Here is a 24,784-nt window from a genome sequence, read left to right on the forward strand (position 1 = left end):
CTTTGCCCTTTGACCAATGCTGGTGTGATCTCTTAAAAGGCTCCTAATGTTCTGAACTTTGAATTTCATTACATACCTCTCCTGTAACATATTTCTGCCTGCAATGAGAATGGTTCAAATCCTTCTAGCATTTTTTTTCTGTGCCCTGACAAGCGAGGTACCACCTTCAAAGATCAGTAATCTGTTTGCTTTTTAAGATTGTTTGACGGAAAGCTTAGCAAGTGCCCCCAGAGGCCAAATTTTTACTGCTGGTGACTGGGGAGAGCAGCAGCTACTTTGCTATATATTTGCTTCAGAGGATAAACACCACCCAACAAAGTCTGACCTTAAAGGTTTAAAATCACACCTGCTGCATTTATGAACGACATGCTGGACCTAGCGAGAAACCTAATGGGGCTCTGGCATCCTTCTGTGCAAACAACACGAAGCTTCCATGGACTTAAAATCCCTTCTTCACCCCATCCGAAGAAATGTTAACCACTGGCTGAGTGACCCGAACGGCCCCGCTCATCTTGCAGCCTGTTTGCATATAACCCTCAAGCGATCACTTTTGCTTTACCTCGTGACAAACAAAACATTGTCACAGGACCGATCAGACTTTGGACCTGGATGGGCAGAGGAGGACAGCACTCTCTAGAGTTGTTCTCAGGCCACAGCCGTACTTCTTTTGAATCACTGTGTCTGTGAGCAAGCCTTCATGTGAGACCAAACCATCCGAAATAAATGATCGAGGCCACTGAGCTCATACTTTGGGGTGATCCTGCACTAAGAGATGTAACAGCCCACCGCTGCCCCAAAATTTGGGGCTGACTGATGTGTCACGTGCCAGTGAAACACATTCAAGCTTTGAGGTCTTATGACCCATGTTGCTGTTTATAAATAAGTTTATGAAGGAACTTAAAACTCGTGAGGTAATGAAGCCCTGCTTCTTGTTTTAAGAGAAAAACTACATCAGGAAACCTTCGAAATTTTGACATGTTTTCAGCAAATACGTCTTTCTGCAACATTGGTCATCAATAATCACAGATTCACAGAATTGTAGGGGTTGGAAGGGACCTCAAGAGATCATTGGGTCCAAACCCCCAAAGAATTTAAGGCTGAAAGGAGGTCCTTTGGGCTTCAGTTTTGCAACTATGTCTCCCGTCCTTGTCCACATTAGCATGCTCCAGCCCTTGAAGGTGTAAATAGTTCCCGTCTAAACAGCAGCACCACAGCTCCACAGAGACCACCAACACCCAACTGCTGGGAAAATGAGGCGTATGAACCAGAGGCGGACCAGTGGCTACCAAACGTTGCTGGCACACACCATAACAAGCCAAACGCGTGAAAGCGGAGAAGCCCAAGCAGCAGTAACGCTCAGCCCACTAGAGGAGGCTGCCAGCGGGGCGAACACCCGGGCCCCCTCAGCCACCACCGGCCTCGGCGGGGCCGCCCCAGCCGCCCCCGAAATGGCGGCGCCGCCACCGCCGCCCGCCTTCCTCCTCCCGGCTGCAAGGGGCGGGAGCGGCCCGGCGTCCCCGCCGAGGACACTCCTCCGGCGGAGGGACGAGGCCGCCCCCGCCGGCCCGCCTCTCGGTGTCGGGCAGCGCCGGCACAGCGGGCCGCGGGGCCGGGGGGCAGCGCCGGAGGGCAGGGGGCGGCCGGCTGAGGGGAGCCGCCGAGCCGGGAGGCAGCCGAGGCGGGCAGGTGCAGCGGCCGCAGGCCGAGGGGCTCCTGCAGGGAGATAAAATTACCGGGTGCTGCTCGAGGTGGGTGTTTTGTGGGTGAAGTTCGGACTTCTGCCCTTTCGGGGTGGTTGGCACACGCCGGAGCTGAGCCTGCAGGTATGACAGTCGTTTTGCTTTCCTTCAGTGAATTCTCGTGACCTTTTTTATTTTCTTCCCTCTTTTCTGGTGCACAGATTTAAAAGCCGAATCCCGAAATGAGGAAGGTTTTCTTCGTGGAGCCGGTCATTTTCATCTACATGTTTGCTTCCTACTTGACCAGCCCGGTGGTGCAGCAGTTTATTTACCGGAGGCTGTGGGAAGAGGAGTACAATTCCACTTTCATTAGCAGTAGCAATACTAGTTACTGCGAGCAAAACAAAAGTAGCCCAGCTTATATCAAGCAGAAGGTAAGAGTGAAGAAAAACTACAGTTGTAAGTATATGAAATGAAACTTTCAGCCAGTAGGTACTGCCTCAACATAACCTCCTTGTCTATAAACTTATTTAACCTTGTATATGTAGAAAAGCAATAGATCTGCAAACTGCTGTCATTTTACTGTCGCCTTGCTCTTGTGTTGCACTGTACATAGTTGTCTAGACTATGAAGTATGTCCAGGAAGACTGAGATAAATTCATCTCTTAATGGGTGAAAAACATCTTAGAGGATCAGGCCCAAGCTGGCACTGGCCTTGCTTGTCAAAGTGTACAGCTGAAGGCTCCCCTTCCAATAACTTCAGTAACAGCTGTGCAAGTGTTTGTGCACCACCGGTAGTGACTGTGACTTCTAGTCTTCTTGCTAAGTATGTAGTTTCCCAGTTGTCCCATAATTTTCAGGTCTAGTTTACAATGTATGTATGTCAGAAGAATTAAAAGAACGAAAGGATAGGGGCCAAAATATTTTTTTTTCTGATTTTAAAATATGAAAAATGATTCCACTAATCTTTGCACAAACAAATACAATTGATGTTTAACCAGTCAGAAAATCACGTGTCTGCCTTGTTGAAATACAAAGATGGCACAATGACGGCATCCCATGGTCAATTACATTTTTAGCATTTTTTCATGGTCTAGCATGCTGGATAACTAGATGTTGATTGGAATCTCTGCTGTGGTAGTTCAGTTCAGTTTTAATGCTTCGTGTAAGCGCAACTAGCTGTGGGCTGTCAACAGAAGAGGTGATCATACTCCACTTTTCCTTTCCTCTCTCCCCATTGTTCTCCCCACATGTTGTATTTGTTAATTATTACAGTTAGAGGTTACAGCTTGTGTTGGATCAGAGTGCTGGTTCAGCAGAAGGCTCATCATTTTTCAAGTTCATGTTTGTTTTTCTGAAGCAGCGAATTGCTCTGACACACTCTGTAGCCACATGATTGCAGCATCTAGCACGGGGATGACAGAGGGAATGTATTTACAGAAGAATACAGCAGAATTGTCCTTGGCAACAACAACTGGAACTTAGACTGGATTAAGTGCAATATGAAACTACACAGTAGAGTCAGAAAAGTAGATGGCTTGGACTGTAAATTACACAGAATGTGGAGTTAAATTACAGAGAAAATGAAGTTTATAGAAACTATCAGCCAGTATTCTATGCTGCTGAAAGGGATTGCTGCAGTGTCACAGGTGGCACTAGAAAATTTTAGTCACATCCGAGATTTGAATCTGACGTGCTGCGTATGCACAGGACTGAACAGCTGAGCTTGTCAACCTCATTTGTCAAATATAAAAGAAAATTTTAAATGATTCATGCTTCCATTGAAGGTGATTAAAGAAATAGTTCAGAATTTTTAGCATGGAGTTGGTTCTTCCTCAGGTGACACAAGTAGAAAGAATTTAAAAATAAAATGGTGAATAGAATTCCAGTCCAGCATGGGTTCTGGGCTGCCTGATCAGCCAAGGAAGGTAATATATGCCACTCGTTAGAACTGACTTGGAGATAATAACCAATTGTTGGCTCCATAATGTTTGTATGTTCCTCCCCCAAAGTGTTTTTCTTTAGTGTCGGCTCCTCATTTGGTGCTCTATGTGAACATTTTGTCAGACAGTATTGTGTCAATGCAAAGGGCAACTGTAAGAATTATACGTGGTGCTTGCAATTCCAATCACAGATCCCATCAAGAAACCTACATTTCACAGACATTTCTGCACTTTGCATTTGCTAGTACCCCCTAAATTCAGCCTGATCTTCAAATTGTGATCCCAGATGTTTCGGGATATAAGACTAGACTTCTGTTTTGGCAAAACACTGAAGCAGAATACTTAATTTCACATGAATTTTAGATGGTGTCTGTCATTATTATTTACAAATTACAGTATTTGCGGCATAAAGGAAACAAAGTGTGTTTTCCATAAACAAAGGAAACGATACTTGAGAATAAAAGTCCTTCAGGATGGTGGTTGAGTAATGGCCAATAGAACTTCTTTGTTTCCCTTTCCTGACAAATTTCCATTCCCTTCATTTAAGCGATTGTCCACAGGCCATGAATTATTGAACAGTCACGCTCTTGTCTGGATGACTAGCCTGTATTTTTGTACCATACTTGTTACCATAGTATGTGAATATAAAACTCTCCAAACGCCCATTAATTTCAGCAGAACCTGGTGTCTGTGCTGAGCAATAATCCCATGTATGGTGAAAAGAGTAGATCCAGGAATGCAGTCCCATGCCCTTTGCCGATGATATAAGTAGGTGTTTTGGATTTTCCAAGACCCTCCTAACTGGGTTATATATACACATACTGTAAATTTTACTGGTGGGAGTGTTTGGTGTTAACTTTTAGAGGGACAACTCTTTTATCGGTTGGTTTAGTTTAAGTCCTTCAGTTTTCAGAATGGAGAAGCTCTTTACTAATCTCATCTGTTTCAAAACAAAACGTAAAAAGAAATTGAAGTCAAAATCAATTGAAGCCTGCAAAAAAAAAAAAAAAGTAGACTGTAATTCAAAATGGATAGTCTTGGCAGTTTTTAAATTGATTATTTTTTTGGATCTGAAGGAACCATAGTCATTTATAATAATTGAAAAGTAATTAAAATACAAGCTGGAACATTCTAATCACTGGCTTGAATAATCCTTTTTCTAGCTCAGGAAGAGCTGTACTATTAATTAAACTTTGTTTATCACTCAGAACATGCGTTTTCTGTTGCTACACACTAATATTTTTTAATTCTATGAGCCTGTCTGTTTATCTTATCCTGTACATTGTAGCTTCAGGCAAAACTCTTCTCTCGTAAATTAATTCTTATATAAGTGAATCATTTCTTCATTTTCTTGCTTTTAATTTTGAAATCTGTATTTTTGAGAATTACTTCTATGCAGTGTGAACATTTTTTTCAGAGTAGAGTGAATTTACAGATTAGAAAGACTAGGCCTTTGAATTTATTTAGGTACATTGACTTTAATAGTTACGGGATTGTAAAGGAGCTGAGGGTTTGAGCAGTCATTTTCTGTGTTCGTTTCCATTGACTTTATAAAAACTTGAAGGCAGGTTCCTTACACTCTAACAGGAGTTTTTCTTTACTTCTGTCTTTTAGTCATCTTGTCAGTAGACAGCGAGTCATTTATGTCAGCAGGGTTCTGGTCACTTGGGGTATCTGGATTTGTAGCCACGTTCTTTATGTTGCACACCTACTTCCTAAACTAAAAGACCCAAGTCTTTGTTGTTTTATTCCTCCCATTTCATACTTATTTATGTTTTGGTGATATTTGTCTAGTATGGTTAACATGGTCTAGAATAGATAGATTTAGATAGATTTAGTTTTATTTCCAGTATACTAGCATTTCTATGATGGTCTTTTCTTAGAACCTGATACTAGTAAAGAAGCAATGCCTGTGACAACACAAGAGTTCTCTTTGCCTGATAAACTGTACAAAAAGCACAATCTGTTAAAGAATGTGTTTGGTTTTTTTTCAGGCTTCATAAATGCAATTGCTCATTGCCCTGGAGTTGCCCGTGCTTTGTGTGCTACACCCCATTTGCTGAGTCGCTTCCCTTGCCATTGGCACTATCTTTTCAGAGAAAATAATGTCCCATCCCGTGCTAGTCCTGCTGCCTTTCTCCTCTGAGTTTAGGAGTTTAAATTGCTACCTTTCCTACAGCTTTCTTCTCTGGGCTGTCCGGCTTCCCCCCTGCACTGCTATATTCTGTAGACAGGGGCCCCGAGCACAAGAAAGGTATGGACCTGCTGGAGCAAGTCCAGAGGAGGGCCACAAAGATGATCAGAGGGCTGGAGCACCTCTCCTATGACGAAAGGCTGAGAGAGCTGGGGATGTTCTGCCTGGAGAAGAGAAGGCTCTGGGGTGACCTCGTTGCAACCTTTAAACACTTAAAGGGGTCTTCCAAAAAAAGATGGCGAAGGACTCTTTACTTGGGTAGATAATGATAGGACAAGGGGGAATGGTCTTAAACTAAAAGAGGATAGAATTAGACTAGACCTTAGGAGGAAATTCTTCACTCAGAGGGTGGTGAGGCCCTGGCACAGGCTGCCCAGAGAAGCTGTGGGTGCCCCATCCCTGGAGGTGTTCAAGGCCAGGCTGGATGGGGCTTTGGCCAAGCTGATCTAGTGGGAGGTGTCCCTGCCCATGGCAGGGGGGTTGGAGTTCGATGATCTTTAAGGTCCCTTCCAACCCGAGCCATTCTATGATCCGATGGCTTCCTTACCCACTGCATGTAGGCCACATTTTATTCCTTGTTCTCAAGCACAGCCAGCAGGAATGCAGAATGAAATCCACTGCTTGTCCCCCAAAATCCGCTACTTGTCCCAAAATCTGTCAGCAGGGAAGGAGTTAAAGATCAGAATATCATTTTCCGTCTCAGTTTGTTCAGTCTAAATGTTTTAGACCATTCCAGGGTGGCAACAGTGCTGGCCAGTGGACATCATGAATCCTAAGGTAGTCAGATACCATCAGAGAAGAAAGTAAATGACTCCAAAGTGTTAAGGGACTTGCAGGGTTTCCCTGAGTGCCTCAGCATCAGCTGAATTTTCCTCTTGCAATAAAACCTTATATCTTGTAAACAAAGAAAGATGTTGAACTAGAAACTGATGGTCTTTGCCTGTAAATATAAATAAGAATTAATAAGGTCTTCAGCAGCCTTAAAAATTGCCCTAAGTACATTCTTTAAAATTCTGGTGTGTTTTTTCCATCATTTGGATGCTGCTTGGTGGGGATTAAGTTGGCTATAGAGGAAACACCAGAAACTTGTAAAACAGATGGCTTGAAGACAAGCTTAGAAAGCTAGGAAAGACTTTCATGCCTATACTTTCTCCTGATTCTTGGAGAGTGCAGCCCCCTGCCCAGCTCCGTGTGATACCTCAGAGAAATGTCAGAGAGTGACTTTACTCCCTGCATCTGAAGGTTTTATTTTGTGGGATGATTCAGGAGGAAGGGTTTGTGCGAACGAAATTACTGCCTTCTCTGCTGCTGCTCTTTTATCTGATCTGCTTGTTCTCTTTGAAGGGGCTGCTGGGACTGCTGTTTGTGTAGCCTGCATGAATATATTAAAAGCATGATCTGAATCCGTTGCATGCTTGTTATTGTTTAAGTGTAGTATTACACATATATATTTACAATGTATTACAGTGTTAACTATTATTTCTTGTTTTCTCTTTGCAGGGAGTTCAAGAAAAGACTTCTCTATTTAATATGCAGCTGGACTTAACTGGGGCAGTTCCCAGCCTCATAGTTGCCTTTATCATGGTAGCTAACAGCGATCGCCAGGGACGAAAAAGATCTTTAGTTTTACCATCAATGGGAGCTTTGATTGCAGATATTTTCCGGACTTTAATATCATATTTTTCCTTGTCACTCTCTATCCTATTTGCGGTTACGTTTATTTCTGGACTGTTTGGGAGTATGGCAACTTTTCTTGGAGGAGGCTTTGCTTACATAGCAGATCTGTGTCACGATGAGAAGCAGAAAACAACGCGAATAGCTGTGGTCGACTTGATTTTTGGAGTTGTATCCGGATTGGCAGGACTGTCTTCTGGCTACATTTTAAGAGAAATAGGCTTTACGTGGACATTTGTGACAGCATCTCTGCTTCATGTTGTTAATATTATCTATATTATATTTTTTCTGGAAGACACAGTAAGCATATCTGAAACCCAGCAACAGGCACAAGTATCTTATAAAGAACTTCTAAAAGAAACATTTTCTGGAGTGTACATGCTTTTTAAAACTGCCCCTTCTAAAAAGAGAATTTTAATAATTGTGTTACTTTTTACATTTATGACTTACTTGTTTACCGTGTTTGGTGGGAGTTCACTTTTTACACTGTATGAACTGGATGAGCCACTCTGCTGGAATGAAGTATACATTGGATATGGAGCAGCTGCATTCACTTCTGTCTCTCTGACCAGTTTTTTAGGAGTTTACTTTTTTTCAAAATGTCTCAAAGACATTTATATTGTATTTATTGGGATATTTTCTTACATTGGAGGAATAATCATGGCTGCCTTTGCCAAAACGACCCTGCTCATGTTTCTAGGTGAGTTCAGAATCATTCAGTCCATGCTCAAAAACATAAAAGAAAATAGTGCTATGTTATCTTTAGCAAGTGTTGTTGGTAGATATTGGATGTACCACCTTGAAAGGGTCATAATGAGGTAAAATATACAAGGTTGGGTCACACTGATTTAGGATTTAATTAAAAAATGAATAGTGTGGAGAGCTAATTACTTGCTTATGATTTGGTTTTAGTGCCATATAGATATATTGGATTTAGGAATTTACAATTCATTTACTGTGTGTCTGTAAAATCCTGGTTTTTTATTACTTCTTACTTATTTTATTACTTTATAACGTCTCACTACTGATTCATTGCTTTACAGTAAGAGTTCCATCTTTATTCTGCCTTATGCCTGTTCCTGTTCTCCGATCCATGCTGTCAAAAGTGGTTTTCGCCAGTGAACAGGGTGAGTGGGATTTGTTTTAAAAAAAATACAATAATGGTATTTCAGAACAGAGATGCATCAAGGTTACCTTTAAATAAACAGATATAGAATTGGTATTTTAAGACTGCTTTTTTTTTCTTTATGTTCCATATAATATGACCCTACATCATGCTACTAATGGCTTTTGATTTTGAATTTAATATTTAAAAAGTTGTGTTTAAAACTACTGCAAGTTTCAACCTTGAAAGGAGTTATTGATCTAGAAATAAAGATTATGGAGAACACGAAGCAGAAAGATGTTCAAGATTTATACAGATATTCATTGTAAATGTGACATGTAGAACAGGTTCTACATTCACAAGATTTTTGGCAGAGAAAGATAACGCCCTTGTTGTTTAATCACTGTCACACTTTATAATTTAGAGAGGTAGGCATTAGGTGGCTACTAGCAAGGGCCTTTGGCTACTTGTACTTGTCCCAAAGGATATAACTTATTATTTCTAGAGGTACTTTCTGTAGTGGAACACAAACACACAAAAAAAAAGCATGTGAGGCCTCAAAATGTGCCTCTCGTGTCTCATATTTTGCTGTGACCAGATTTTGAGGAGCACAGACTGTCTAGAAGCATTCTTGTGAGCTGTTTGGTTTTATTTTTGAAAAAGCATTTCTTTAGACGCTGAAACAAAGATCTCATTGTACTGAACTATGCTAACATACACTTGTTTTTGCAGTTTCTTGGCATTCTTCAGAGCTTGGGATTCTTGAGTAGTTTGATGCAGGGGTCAGGTTGCCTCTTGCCGTCCTTTTCTGCTTACCTATTGTGATTTTTGTTATAGTCCCATGAACATGAACACGGCTTGGGAAAATGTTTAAAAGTCCACTGATGGGATAGACTGACACCCCAGTGTCAGTGTTCAGCACAAAAAAAAAAAAAAAGTTTGCTTCTTTTCTTTCAAAAATGAGAGGGATATGGTTATGTGCTGAACCAGCAGTCTTTGTTACTTTTCATTCCAAAGAGCTTCTTCCAAAGAAGAGCTTCTTCTTCTTTTTGTCTTCTATGGACAAAAATTAGGAAAGGAGGAAAGAAGAAGGAAGAGTGAGAACAGAGAGGCGTACTGGAACGGGTAAAGCATGGAGCTGTGCAGAGGATGTTGAGTGAGGGTGAACAGCTTGCATTTCATGTAATAAGTAGATTCCATAGAGTAGGTATGGTGACAGGATAGCAGCAAAGAAGAATAGTTTTCACTAGCAAAACTTTTATTTTTTTTTCATTTAAAAAGTCTTTTGTAGGAGTCCCTGTGGAAGACACATAGCAAAGACATATTATACTCAGGTGCTTGTTACTTGCAAACTTGCTAAAATATTGCAGATAGAGAGATCTTTTGAAACAAGTTTTAAAACTGTAGTACTTTGAAAGGGTTTCTGCTTTAATTTATTTTGTTTGTAATCCATTCATTTGTTTTTGGCAGGTGCTGTGTTTGCTTGTATTGCCTGTTTAGAAGTTGTGACCGGCACTATTTCACTTTCAGTTTTTAATGTTCTCTATGCAGCTACCGTTGCATGGTTTTCAGGCTTTAGCTTCCTCTTATCAGCAGGCCTTTGTCTAATTCCACTGAGTGCACTGTGGTGAGTACATGTCAGGAGGGTCCTTCTGGCTACTTTTACTGGTGATTTCTGTTTTGACGTGAGTTGAAGCTGAATGGCATAATACATTCACAAACATCCCTATTTTGTAATGTACTGGATGTATTTTGTGTAGCCTTCCCTCTGGTTCCCACCCAGTTATATATAGCTTATATACATCAGGCCTATGGAAGGTACTCTGAGACTTGTGCGCAGGGAGCTGCTTGGAGTGGGGCAGAACTGAGACTAGGGTAAGATGTGACCGGGGGACAGGACAGGACAGGAGGGAGGGAGCCCAGGCTATGGAGAATTGTTTTGTCTCATGAAGCTTGTGATCGCTTCTCCAAGAGCTGCTAACAGTTGCTGTAGTTCCTGCTGCTTGTCTCTTCAACACCTACCCTCCAACACCTAGCTAGAGATTTCCCACCATCCGTCCAGTTTGAACCATGATCCAGCTACCTCCTCACAAATTCATGCTGTGAATTTGTCACCTAATTCCCCCAAACTGAAATCTGTCCTGAATTCACTACAAGATGGATACGCTGTACTCTTGACTGCATGTGTGTGCCTTCCACTGGTTTGAGACTTATATGTGCCTTCCACACAGAACTGAAGTAACAGATCGCTTTAAGGCCACGAGCGTAATTTTGCAGCCCTTATAGATGCTAAAGGGGGTTATAAATATGACCAAACACCCAGTGAATTCCATGCAAAGTTATCTTTCCATGTCATTGGTCATGGATACCTTGTGACTTAGAGCCATTGAAACCTGTAAAAGATCTGCACTAACTTTAAGCCCCATATGAATAAACCTCTAGACGTGCTTAAAAAACGTTAGTCTGCAGTACTTGCATATAATCATATTTAATGACCATCTAGTCAGTGAAAGATCATTTTTCATGAGTATTCACAAAAGCTGAGTTCACTTTACATTATTTGAGTATAAATTATGTCTTTTTATGATGCTGGAACATAGATTTAAATGGCAAAAGGATCACTTCATTAAATAGATTTATATTCAGAAAAAGAAAAAAGGCTATTTTTTTTAAGAGGAAGGTACTTCTGCTAGAGAATTGTATCTGCAGCAGAAGCATTTACCGTGCAGAGACACCTTGCATAGCCTTTACATCAACCACCTTTTATCTCTACATTAGCTGCATTTTCAGTTTTAAATAGGAAGTGATTATGCTGTAGATTTAGCACATTTCACATAATTCCAAATCTGTGCCTGCCTGCCCCCAGTATTTTACTCAGTCTATTGAGAGAAGTTATACTAATGGCAACTTAAAAGAAGACTAAGATAGTGATGGGTCTCATACCTGAGGGAATTGAAGCAAAGGGGCCTTGGGCTACGAATTGAGAATACTTTTTAGGAAGGTAATAAAAGTAGAGGATTTCAGTTATATGGCTGTATATATTTTTGTTTTATGAAATATTAGTTTAGTTCAGTGCTGCATGGTATAAAAAAGTTTCTGTTAAATCAGTATTCTCTCCAGAGAATGTCCTGAGCAAAAGTTAACAACTATTTACTATGAAATCAGCACCAATCTGCAATGAAAACTAGTCCATCACCATCATAAATTTTGGAAAGCTATTTATCTTTTTCTTCCATCATTATTGTCTCCAATATGCCACACTTTCAATAACCTCTCTCTAAAACCTTTCTTCTGAGTGTGTCATGTAATCTTACTGTTTGAGAGCAGGAATGGTATTAGTTCCAGTCTGTAATATATAAGGCCTGGTAGTTTGGTGCCTTTCACAGACAGCAGAAATGACTTCACCTAATTTGAGTAATAAGGGGGAAGAATTGTCATTGCTTTTGTTTACTAAGATATGTCAGCTGCTTTGTGCTGCAGAAGATGGCTGTAACAGAACTATTGGGTGTGTTCGTTGTTGCTGAATCAGCACGCTATACTGAAGTATCTCAGCTAAAGATCTGTCTTATCTGTGTCTTGCAGCTGGCTTCTGTGCACAAGCTGGAATGGGGAGGACTTGGCTCTGCTTGTACCTGATGAAGTATCCAGCATTGACAGTGTTGATAGTTGAACAAAGGATTCAGCTACCTGACTTTTATTTGACATGCAGTGGCAGAGACCACATGTCATATCGAGACCACAGAGATAACACAAAAGTTGCAGATGAAATCTACAACTAGCACTGAATTGGTAGCACTCTATATCCAGTCTCTTTTTTAGCACTTGAATAAAGCAATCTCCTGTACCTAACTATGCAAGTAGGCTGGCAATGGAGATTTTCATGCTGCTTTCAGCATGGAGAAGTAGTAAGGTAGGATGATACTCTTCTGCCACTTACCCTTTCTCACGTTTGAAAACATCAGCTGGGGATTGTGATACATCTTGTGTCATTCTAAGTGGGGTGACAGAGATAAGTTTATCAGCCCCTTAGCCAGAGGGTGTTGGTAATTCTCCTGAAGCTGCTGGAGCTTGTGCCAGCTGTGCATGCAGTCCACTGTGTACATCTGAAAAGGTCTGTCTTAACTGTGGAAGCCCACAAAACTGTCTAAAATTACTAAACCTAAAGGTACTTTTTTTCAGAAAGCAAACAAACTGGAAGCGGTACTTGTACCTACTGTAAGGAGACTTACTGCTCTGCAGTTAGCAAAGAATGTTTGTGCAAGTTTAATGTATGATGTGTGGACCTTGCCTGTGACTTAGTTCTTAAAATGGATTTTCACGCAGAACTGTCATACTTAGAAAATTTCCAGCTTGCAGAGTGTGAAGTTAGGCCTATGCCTACATTTTACAGAGGCCATATTGCACGTTTATTTTTAGATTATAAATTTCTCATTGTTTTTATATATTAGGGACTACGTCCAGACACCTCTATTTTTTTGTCCCATAGATGTTTTCCAGCTAAGCTGGCTTTACTGAAGTTTTGTGTTTTTTTTTTCCTAGTGAAAGGCTGTAATAGCATTATTTTCAGAAGATCTTTTAAATTATTAAAAAAAAAATCAAAAATCTGAACCACTTATCTAAGCATTTGCAATGAATGCAATAATTTATTAGCATTTGAATAGTATTTCTTATCTCCCAGACACTTTAAAAATGCTATTGAGAACCTCCCTCCACAATAGATACTATCCTCCCTGTTTCAGAGACAGAGGAATCAACGGAGAGGACAAGTGACTTGCCCTGGGCCACAGTGCAAATTGGTGAGAGTGCTAAACCTAGAAATCAATTTCTGTGTTGATTCTTCAGCTTTTTGTTTGAGATCTATGTGTAGAAACTAGCCAGAGCATTAGCTTCTGGAATGCACAGCACAGCAGAAGTGTGAATGTAAACACCATGTTGAAGACCACTGCCACGTATTATTTTAGGAGAGTTTTACAGCCAATATTGCCCTGATCCTTGAAATTACAGGGAGGTAGTATGTGACTTTCTACTCCCAAAGAGGATTAGGTAGAAAAATCAAAAGAACAGCAAGTGGCTGACCTTCACAGGTGGAAAGCTCTAGGAAAGCAACTGTGATATGGGAACTGACTTCGCTTGCACATAGTGTGTGATAAAAATGAGGCCAGCCATAGCATATTCTGTATTATGAAAGATATACTTACAGCCATTAATACTTGTCACATCAACAGAGTACTTCTCAGAGGTACTCCACCAACAAATATTAGCACCTCATCATGATGATGCTATGATGCTATTGCAGATCCTTTCTGTTTGAACAAGATCGTTTCCATACTGTACATCTTGATCACTGAGAAGTTTGGAAGAGGGGTCAAAGAAGGTAAAGGAGAGTATGTACTATCCAGGAAATCACAGAATGGCTCGGGTTGGAAAGGATCTTCAAGACTACCCAGTTCCACCCCCCTGCCATGGGCAGGGACACCTCCCACCAGACCAGGTTGCCCAAAGTCCCATCCAGCCTGGCCTTGAGCACCTCCAGGGATGGGGCATCCACAGCTTCTGTGGGCAGCCTGTGCCAGGGCCTCACCACCCTCTGAATACAGGGGACTGCTATTAAACAGTTAGCCCTTACGTTTCTGTTCTCATGAACCAAGGCTGATGTTGGCAATTAAAGGTCGTTAGCTTTTTCTAGCTAGTTTATATACTAGCCAGTAAATAAAACTGCTGAACTCTCCTCTTCTGAGTTGCTGCCAAGTTGTCGAAATGAGCTGAGTTTTAGAATAATCACTGGGTCCAAAACATAGTAAGTAATTGTAAAGAGTTTAAGAATACACTGATGTAAGGGATTTCAGCACAAAGACTACATTGTCATCCTTTCCTCTTCATTATGCAGTTTTGTAAGATTTCATGAAATTAACTATTTTGCACAAAACTGCCTGGAAAAAGTAAAGCATGTGAAAGGGTGTATGCCTTCACTTCTTCAATGCAGACCTCTGCCAGCACTCTACAGGTAGCAACAAAACAAGTCAGTTCCATAGCAGCAGTCATTTCGAGAACAAGAAGGTGCACGTGCACTTTGGAAGTGGCTTTGGTGAGGTTTGATTTTGCTGTATGAAGCATTGGCTGTTTGCAGAGTATTTCTGGTAGACAGAATGTAGGACTGGCTGCGAGTTCAGATCAAAGCACATCGATACAAATTGTGTTTTTAAAGTGTATGGTACAAGTTGAGGAAACTAGGTACTAATGTGCTTCATATTATTAAATCAAAATCAAAAAGTTTGTTGTAGTTGTTTTATTTCTATATAAATGCAATTATTTTGATGAATTAATAGTGAAATTTGGTCTTGTAAACTGTGTTGTATGTAGTTCTTGATGTGGCTTTTGACAAATGGTCGACAGGAAGACAGGTGGAATAATGTTATGTAAACAGAAGCAGCAGCACTATGGTGTCATCTATTTTTGCAGTGATAAACAGCAGTGCAGGAAGATGTGCTTCGGCTTTCCTTCAGTGCTGGGGGAGAGGCAAGGCTGCTGCCCAGAACATCAGCATCAACAGGAGTGCAGTGCAGGGACAACATTGCTGCATGCAAGCAGTCAGCAAGAACTCAGCATGGGGGTGCTTCGGAGCTGCACATTACACCTGCGTGCTCAGAAGCACCTCCATCCCATGGCCCACCTTGGGGCCAGCACAAGACCCAGCTGCCTGCACACCTTGCTTAGCATGCCTCTGCTCAGGCCATGGGCTGTGGGTTGCTCCTTCAGCACCTGCCTTACACAGTGAAGCCTGTGTGAAATAGGGAGAAGGGGCTGGGCCAGGATGACCAGCCCTCACATCAATCCACTGCAACATTTAGCAAGTGCAGCCCTTCCTTTGTGTCTTGAAAGCACTTTGCGTCAGTCCTGTTTGACTCCCATGACTTTGTTAACAGCATACCACATAAATTCTTGATGTGCCTCTTAAATATACCATTTGCTTTCCAGCCTTGCTAACCCTTAAAAGCAGCTTCCTTACAGATACGATGAACAATGCAGCTTCCTTGCTCTGACTATGGCTTGATCTCACCAAAGATAAAGTATACTAAACCTTGAACAAAGCCACCTAGAAATTAAGTCAGGTCTCCTAACATGTCCACTCTGCTTTCACTAATGAGAAACTCTACGAAGTCTTATGTAGTTTTGCTCAGGTGCAACAGCATCCATCTCTCAACCCTCACTAGGAAAGGCTGACCAGCTACATACGCAGAGGCAGGGAGTTTACAAAGTAGCAGTCATTGAACAACTGTGGGCCAACTGCTTCTTGCACACCCATTCCTGGAACAGCATCAGTAGGAAGGCAGACCTGAAAATCCTCCTACAGTATCTTAAATCATCCCAGACCTGCCTAGGTAATCTCTTAGCCTTTCTGGCCTGACCCCTGAGCCAGTTTGCTTTACAACAGCTTACTCTTGGTTTATACATAACTGCCAAGAAACTTAAGCCACTTATAAATTAGCAGCCAATCCCAATCGTCAATGAAGTATACCAGCTCACTGAAAGAAGAGCAACGTAAGATAGTGAGCAGGTCTATGCTTTCATGCCAAATTTATTAGTCTTATTGTTTAACCTCACTGAGGCAAAAAATACAAAAGAAGTCTTAATTTGTATTTCATAGCAAAAGCCTCCAATCTACCCAACTCTCAATAGAGAATTTTAAAGTTTCACTTTTAAATGAATATATATAAAACAAATAAAACAGCCAGTAAAGTACCTTGTGTCATCTCAGTTTTTAACTTGTTTTGCAATCAATATGCAAAAAAGCACTGCAAAATTTACAAGGGGGGGAGCTAGAGGCTTTGGTGCACATGGGTAGGGAATTTGTGGCAGCTTTAAGCGTACTGAAAAGTACAAGAGATGGTTGAGATTCTGGGATTGTGAGAGGAGGGTTATGGCAACATTTCTGCTAAAATGATCTACAACAGGACACTAAGTGCACTTAATATTCTACCTAAGAATAATTAAAAGCTGCTGGATAAACATAGTTCCTGCCTTACACATATTGTTTCAGGCTCCCTGTAGCTGACAAGAAATTGGTCCTTTTGAACCACAGACTTTTTTTCCTCCATTAAAAAAGAAGGGAAGGGAGTCACCAGTGTCATATATATAGTCAGTATAGTGTCAGATACCATCACAAGCAATACAGTAAAATCTGGAAAAGATGAATATTTAAAACCCTGGTCTGTAAAATCTGTACTCTGTAAGAGACTTTTAATTTATGAGTAATTATATTTTGGAACGCAACAGTATTTATAGCAAACCTTTATTCAATACTTTAAAAAAGTGTATGGAAGTTTTTCATGAACAGAGTTACTCAATGGAAAACACCTTTTTTCCCCCCTTAAAAAGTTCTTCTGCAAGAACATCCATTAAGTGCATTTACCTACAATAATCAGTTTTAAAATGCATGGGTATTTCTGGATTTCTTGTATACATAGGATTTCCATAGTTAAGAAGCTATTGTCCTGAGCAGTGTACAAAGAGACATTTAAACTATTTAGTTACAGGACATTTATATAATTGACAACAAGCACAGAACAATTTATAGACTTTAAACATTTAATGTGCCTCTTCATCAAGGAAGGCAAATGATACCTGTATGACTGCTTAACACTGAGTGTCAATTTAGTAATCGTGTATTTAGATCTGCGGTATAAAGACATGCACAGAACGTTTGAGGAGTACATTTTGTTACAATAAACCAAGCTTGTATTCCATCATCACATGTGGCTCTCCCATAACCTCACTCTGTGAAGGATCTGAAAAAAAAGTAAACAGCATTAGGCTTTTACTTTGCCCCAAAGACCAACAGGGACTACAAAGATAACCACATTCATTTTTTTTTCCATTTTAATGCTTAGTGCAAAAGTTGTTTGACTGATTCTTGACAGTACTGTGTAGTGCAGGTCTCTCTAACTCGTAAGCCTCTGTCCAAAGCAATAATCAGATAAGCAACGCACCTTCAGTGGAACACTGGTACAAGTGTTTTGTGAAGGGGTAGGGGAAAGAACAATTCAAGTAAAACCAAACATTATTACATAAGCACAGTCTCCTATAGCCTGAATCTCCAGGCTGAGCTTTGTGTCTAATAAAAAGCAACTCTGACCAAAGCTCTTCCCATAAGTGCCATACATCTTTCCAATGCAGCTTCTCTGGGGTCTAGCACAATAGGAGCTCACACTCCAGCCCTTCTGCTAGTTGGGACATACTTGTGGTTTCTCTTCTCCAATTAACTGCCTGTTTTCACAAAAATTATATGCCCTTAAGTATCTTTGAGATCTCCACTCTATAAAGTATGGTTCATATTAGCCACTATACTCAAAGGTTAGCAGGGAACATGCAGATGACACAAGACATGCCAATTACTGACAGTATGAACTTCATTTCCATATGAAAACCAAGGCCAAAAAAGACACCTTGGAAGAAAGGTACCTCTCTTTGCAGGTGTGCTTAACTATTTTTGTTCCCCTGTAACTAAGGTATATTAATGTCTTTTTGATGTTCGTCCAGAGACACCAAAATTACCTAATATAGCTCCATGTGATAAATATAGCCTTACTGTAAACAATTTTAACTAACCACTCACTCCATAGCACTCTATAAACATGCAACAGCTTGTTACAAGCTACAGCAAACATCAAGCAATTTATAGGAGTTTGGTTATCGCTTCACCCCCTGAAGCGCAATCACCTGAGATTCCTTCCCTTGCTCCCTGTAAATCCATCCCAGGAAATAACACCAGATTTACCTCATGTCTCTAGATTCCCACTTGCTCCTCCATTATTCCCAGTTTCCCATATCCCTGTCTTTTTCCATTCCCCAATCCTACCTCAAAACACCCTCTGCTTCCTCCTGTGTCCCTAACAGCTGGCTAGACAGAAGTCAGAAAGTCATTTTTTCCCCCCTTTAAACTATTTTTCCAGGTTTATTCTATTTCACACGTACTGTCAGTCAGGAGCCCATCACACAGCTGTTAGCTGTTGAATTAATATGCAGTGGTGGGAAGACTCCCTCATCTGTGGTGCATTATTTCAGTATCTCCTTCTGCCTTTCTTTCTTTCTAATAATAGAACTTACAAAAACCTTTTATCTTTGTAGCCTCTGCCTGTCAAAATTGGTGTAACTAGTTCAAAAATTTCTGGAGAACCACGCATATAACATAAGCTACACATTACAATACATAGTCTTCTGCTCCTTAAGAAACCCAGACCAGAAGCAAACAGATTTATTCAGTATTTCAGTGATTTCCACACAACTAGCAGCTGAACCACATCTATTCCTCCTTCCCCCAGTGTTTCTTTGCCTTTAGGAATTCAATTTATTTGCATTTTGTGTGTTTAAAAGGTCTTACACCCTAGAGGCAAAGAACTTCACAGTTCCCAAAATTTACCTTTAAATGTTTCTATAACATTAAAACAAAGTATTTACCATTAAGAATATCCTCAAAGCCAATGCATTCATCATTTCCCCTCAGAGTATCCACTGCCATGTTTGAGCTGTGAAGAAAGGGGAGACGCTGGGCCTGTAAAAAGACAACAAGAGTTAAGTTTTTGCAAAACTGAAATTGAGATTTTTGGATTTCTGTCTGAATTGGCTGAGAAGAGAGACAGACAGCCACCTCCTCCTTTGAGCACAATGATGAAATAAGAACTACTGGCACACAACAATATCAAAACCTACCCAACACCACCATCCTGTTTTTTATCACTGTTTTGAAAACAGCCTTTCACTAGATTTACAGGTTTCACTGCAGTGCAGCTAAAAAAAGTGCAGCAGTCAAAAAAAAAGTTGGTTTTGTCCCCTTCCCTGATCTGCTCCCACATAGCTGGCAAGTCCCTGCAACACATCTACACCCTGAAGTCAGTTTTGGAGACTGACCTTGCAATGTTTGGAAACCACATTCTAAGTTTCCTATCTCTGAAAAGTCAGAAACATATATGAAAGAGCTATACTAATTTTTATACCGAAGCATAATCCTCCTTACAATTAAACTAAATCTATTTCTCAGATCCCCTACAGTTTTTAAGCTTGAAGTCCACTCCCAGTTACTTTCAAGCCTATTTTCTGTGCCCTTCACTTACAGTATTGCAACAACAAAATCCAGTGGTTACGTACAATATTCAGACTAAGTATTTCAAGAATGGCATATCTGTCCTCACAATTACATTCACTACTAGCAGTATAGCTAATAAAGAGACCTCAGTTATACCATGAATGCATTTTACAAACAGAAGTATCATGTAACTATCTCTTTACACAAAGTGTCAAGATTTCCAGAATAACTATAACTAATAGTACAATTATCAGAAGTTCAAATACACATACTATTTATTCCCTTAAATTTTAGGTGAAAGGTGAAATTAAACCAAAAGGGAGCTTATATATCTAACATGATACACAAAAGCCAGCAGTGAACAACCTTCTAATCTCCAATTTGCACCCCACCACCCCCAGAAATGCATTTTGGAGACGCTTAGAGGATCTTTGTCCTCACCTGCCTCACTTTCTACCACATGCTAACATCGGTAAGAAAAAGATGTTTCCTCACAAGAGAGCAACGTTGAGATCAAGGGATGTTTTCTTACATTCTGTTTGCCTTTTGCATCTTCAGGACAAGAAATTTCTACCAAGTTTAGTATCACTCACTGTGGTTCAGTAGCAACTGATCCGCAGAAAGGAAGTGTAAAATTGCTCCCACTCACTTGGAGAGACAACTAACAGCTGGACTACCCTCAACAAGCCCCAACAAGTTCACTAAGACCACTGAGCTTTCTGTGTATCCTAAGGGACCAAGTCACCCACCCTCCACTTACTCTCCATCCTAGGAGATGAGAAGGAAGAGAAGGCAGCCTCAGCTTCCCAATTAAAAGTTAAAACCTTTGAACTTAGCTCTCAGTAGACCTCCCCGATCTTACAAGAACAGCTGCAGAACAATAATAATGACATAAATTTTCTGCTTCAGTTTTTACATAACCTCTGTATCCACTCCCACATCACTACCTGCTTCAAACCCTTAAGGTCTCCTTTCTCTACAGATGCAGAGATTCCTTCCTATGAAGGTCTCATGTTCCACACAGGGAAGTATTAATTGTAGAATTCATACTCAATTCCTCCTGCTTTTCTCTGAAGGCTTACAGGAAGCTTGTCCACAGAAAACCTAGAGTGCTTACCACTTCACCACACAACCAAGAAAAAGAACTGCAGCTGAAAGCATTTAGCATATTGACTGATCTGGAAATTATTAATTGCAAAGTTTGCTTTTAAACAAAAGCAGTTCCATGAAAGTCTCTTTCGGAAACAAAGTGGTTGTATTTCAAGACAGAAAGGAATCTTTCTGAAACTAAATATTCCTAGATAAAAATTCCCCCAATATTTTTAAGTTATATCAGTTAGATAAGAATGCCTACCTGTTTCACTGCTCTGAGTTCCATCTGCAGCTTTAGTGGTGCATGGAGTCCTTGAATATTTCTCAGTGTGGCAAAGTTTGTTTTGTCTTGATTTAACTGGAACTATCACAAACAACACGTTTTTTTTTCAGAAATAGCTATTTTCAAGTACAACCACAGAACAGATTTGTGACATTCTACTTAAATAAACATTTACTTAAATGAACATCTACTTAAATAACATTTACATGTACAAGTTCAGGGATACCATCACATGCATCTGAAGTGCACATGGAGGGTAATGATGCACTAACATCTGTTTTATAGAACTAAAATTGAGTTTTGCTGGATTTGATTACAAATCAAGAGTGGCAATTTTGTTATTTTTAACAATCAGGACATGTAACTCCACCAAGTGGTGGAGTTGAGCATTACTTTGCTACAGTATTACGAGCATAGAAATTGGAAAGCTAAGTCTGGGCTAAAGTAAGACCACAAAGTGTAAAGCCACAATTTATGTTGATTTTAGCTATTAAAAGACTCTACATAAAATCACTTGAACTATTTATTTTCTGATCATATAGGAAGGCAGCATCATATATACTCTGTATGACTGAAAAAACAAAGAAAAGCTCAATTTTACCAATTGCTCAAAAACTGATCAATAATATGAAGAAAACATGCTTCTCTACCCAGTAGAGTATTGTTTTAAATGAAAAAGTGCTGTCTCGTGACTACTCAAGTATACGAAACAAACTTCTGCTCGATGTTTCTGAAGCTTGGGTAATCCATCCTCAGCTCTGGCTTTTGCCATACTGGCTATACACTTGTAGTGCTAACATAATACACTACTGTAAAGGAAAACAAAAAATACAAATGTCTTATTTTAAACCTGTACTCAGTGAGCGTGACAAAACCTTGAACCTGCGATCCACAGACCATTCTTAAGCAGCTCACAAGTGATGGCTAAGTTTGATAAGATTACATCTACAACAAATTGCATGTGTAAAATTTCTACATGGAATCTAGTAATTTAGTGAAAAGTATTTATGGGCTCACAGTCTGAAAGCCTGAAAATGAAGGTTTATGGCAAACCTAACGGCAAAATAGGAGGATCAGCTTTCCAGATGTGGCAGGAGTGCCAGCCACCTAATGAGAGGCAGCATACACAACCTTTAAATGACTACACCTTACTAAGTAAACCACAACTTGGAAGCCCACCTACAAACTTGAGTCACAAGTGGGAGGTTAAAACCTAAACACAGTTGCCAGCAATGTTACTACCATAAATAAAGTGTTACTGTTGCTAAACACCTTTATTTTCTTAAAGACAAGACTTTGCTCATTACTTGCAGCTGCACAAAGCAGCCCAATCAACCACATTGCTAATTCAATCAGTAATTTAGTTAAGTGTGAAGAAGACTACATGTAACACTGTACTTACATTTTTTTCTGACAACTCCAGGGGGTGGCTGGGCAACAACTCACTTCTCACACTTGTAAAGCTAAAAACACAAGGATAATTTGAACCTCAAAAAATTAATCAGGACACCAATTTTTAAGTTGTATTCCAAACTAACCCCACATACAAGCATCAATCCTCAGAGACACAGGACTGGTACAGTTTGAACTATTAAAAAGAATTAATGCTTAATGGCAAAAAACAAATAAGAGCTATCTACAGCACTGTCAGAAGACAGAAAATGTTTAACTTCAGGCATCTTTTTTCCTTAGGTTTTAAGTTCAACAAAATAGAGCAACAGCTGTTCTTCCTTGACTCCCTTCAGAAAGGGAAATCCATTAATAAATGAAAACTGTATAGGTTTAATTATGTCCCGGCTAGATATCTGATTTTAGACATCACCAAGCTTTTGCAGCTGAAATACACGGTGTGTTTTAGGCATGCTTAGATATATAGATTTAGATAAACTTTATTTTTTGTATCAGTGCTGAAATTAACCACTTCATGCACTGCTGCAGAACACTTGTATATATGTATAACTAGGATATATTTCATATTGATTAACATTAGGACATCACTTCTCTAAAAAGGAAGCAAACGGGTGGAAATCCATTAATACTACCTAGATGTCAAAGTGATGTTCAACAGAAATTTTAAGCTTGAAGGACAACTGACTAAACACGTGGGCTTTAGGCTATGGCATTTGCAATATACCTGCCAAGAACCTTCTTTAAAAAACAGAAGATTTAATACGTGCTTTCTTCCTTTATCTGAAGTTCAACATCAGCTATGTCAAAATTCAACAACAAAAAGCAAAGCGTACCCTCTGCGCAGAAGATTATGACCTTCAAATGATCCAGAAGCTAAAAAATCAGTAATTGGGATACTGTCCTTCAACAGAGAAGCAGCTCCTCTGGAATCCTGGAACACAAAGTGAGCATTACTTCAACAAAATCAGCCTCCTTTTGCATATGCGCTTAGACCAGGTAAACGAAACAAATTGCTAAAACGCTTCCCAAACTACTCACACACGAACCCCAGACTTCACAGTCTCTTTACAAAAAACTGCCACTAAATTCTTTTGGAGAGTCTAATGACGGACAAAGGTAGTGATGAAACGTTTTGGGGACCTGGCTAGAACAGAAATTCACAGTTACCCCTTCTTTGTTCCCACCCTGGGCTGTGGGCATGGAAAGGAAGATTGCAGGTCATGCTCAGCTGATGGAGCAGACAGCTCTGAGCATTCATTTATTTCAGTATAGGCAAAATCAAGCAAGATCTAACTGAATATGGACAAATAGTTTAAGGCTCACATAAAGAGGAAGGTGCGCTCAAGCATTCTAGTATTACTTCATTGAAAGAACAGAGGAGAAACAGTAACTTGTATGGAAAATGAGAACACCACACCTCCACAGATATACAATGTAAAACCAACTTCACCCACACCACCAATTTAAAGCTAACCTGTTTGGTTTTAATGAGGTGATTTTCAGATTGTTCACCCAATGTGCCTCAGCAAGAGAGCAACGAATAATAGCCAATAACCTAATAGTTATTAGAAATAAAACCCCTAAAATACCTGTTATAATATGCATAAATATATATGGACCTGGGGTGTTGGTTGTCGAGAAGCTCGACACGAGCCAGCAATATGCACTTGCAGCCCAGAAAGCCACCCGTACCCTGGGCTGAGCCAACAGCACCGAGGCCAGCAGGGTGAGGGAGGGGATTCTCCCTCCGCGCTCTGTGAGGCCCCCCCGGAGCCCCGGGCCCCTCACGAGGGCAGGGACCCCTCGGAGCCAGCCCCGAGGCCCCACCAAGGCCGCGCCGCCCCCGTGACTCAGCACCGCCCCACCACCCCCCAGCGGGGCAGCCCAAGGGCCGGGGCAGGCCGTCAGCCGCCCTCCATCCCCTCACGGAAGGGAACTGAGGCGGAACTGAGGCGGCGGCGGCGGCACCCCCGGCTCCTTCCTCCCACCCCCTTCCGCCGCCGCCGCTGCTCCCGGCAGCCCTTCCCGCTCACCATCTTGGCTCCGCGCTCCCGGCCACTTCCGCCTCCTCCCCCCCGCCACTTCCGCCCCGCCCCGTCACGCGCACGGGGAGGGCGGGGGGGGGGGGGGGCCTCATGGAAGGGGGCGTGGTCTCGTGGAGGGGGCGGGGCTTGTGGAGGGGAGGCGGGGCCTCGCAGGGGGCGGGGCTGTTGATGGCGGCCGTTGTGGGGGGGGGGGGCCGCCATTACAGGGGCAGCCACTACTTGGGGAGGCATTGGCGTGGCCATGAGAGGGGCGGCCATGAGAGGGGCGGCCATGCCAGG

At 41.1% G+C, this 24,784-nt stretch overlaps 2 protein-coding genes across 2 annotated transcripts; one reads left to right on the forward strand and one right to left on the reverse strand.

Annotated features, from left to right (window-relative positions):
- Positions 1–587: 587 nt before the first annotated feature.
- SLC46A3 (solute carrier family 46 member 3) lies at positions 588–14,868 on the forward strand. The gene is made up of 6 exons (XM_083849551.1): positions 588–1,748; positions 1,901–2,113; positions 7,317–8,190; positions 8,534–8,617; positions 10,066–10,222; positions 12,178–14,868. Exons 2-6 carry the CDS (start codon positions 1,922–1,924, stop codon positions 12,263–12,265), a joined length of 1,395 nt encoding a protein of 464 aa, XP_083705677.1. The 5' UTR covers positions 588–1,748; positions 1,901–1,921; the 3' UTR covers positions 12,266–14,868.
- A 2,001-nt stretch (positions 14,869–16,869) lies between these two features.
- On the reverse strand, positions 16,870–24,582 carry POMP (proteasome maturation protein). Its single transcript, XM_083849552.1, has 6 exons — positions 24,494–24,582; positions 23,294–23,391; positions 22,453–22,513; positions 21,030–21,131; positions 19,051–19,144; positions 16,870–17,381 (listed from the first exon to the last, which is right to left on the reverse strand). Exons 1-6 carry the CDS (start codon positions 24,494–24,496, stop codon positions 17,314–17,316), a joined length of 426 nt encoding a protein of 141 aa, XP_083705678.1. The 5' UTR covers positions 24,497–24,582; the 3' UTR covers positions 16,870–17,313.
- Positions 24,583–24,784: the final 202 nt, after the last annotated feature.

The sequence above is a fragment of the Anser anser genome, assembly GCF_964211835.1.
Source record: "Anser anser genome assembly, chromosome: 1".
Classification (NCBI taxonomy): domain Eukaryota; kingdom Metazoa; phylum Chordata; class Aves; order Anseriformes; family Anatidae; genus Anser; species Anser anser.

Excerpts from the sequence above, each read along its gene's own strand:
- SLC46A3 (XM_083849551.1), top strand. The coding sequence starts at position 1,922 with ATGAGGAAGGTTTTCTTCGTGGAGCCGGTCATTTTCATCTACATGTTT. Across the intron at positions 8,191-8,533 it reads GACCCTGCTCATGTTTCTAG|TAAGAGTTCCATCTTTATTC; the intron begins GTGAGTTCAGAA and ends ATTGCTTTACAG. Across the intron at positions 10,223-12,177 it reads ATTCCACTGAGTGCACTGTG|CTGGCTTCTGTGCACAAGCT; the intron begins GTGAGTACATGT and ends TGTGTCTTGCAG.
- POMP (XM_083849552.1), bottom strand. Across the intron at positions 21,132-22,452 it reads TGGAGTTGTCAGAAAAAAAT|TTCCAGTTAAATCAAGACAA; the intron begins GTAAGTACAGTG and ends TGTTTGTGATAG. Across the intron at positions 19,145-21,029 it reads AACTCAGAGCAGTGAAACAG|GCCCAGCGTCTCCCCTTTCT; the intron begins GTAGGCATTCTT and ends GTCTTTTTACAG.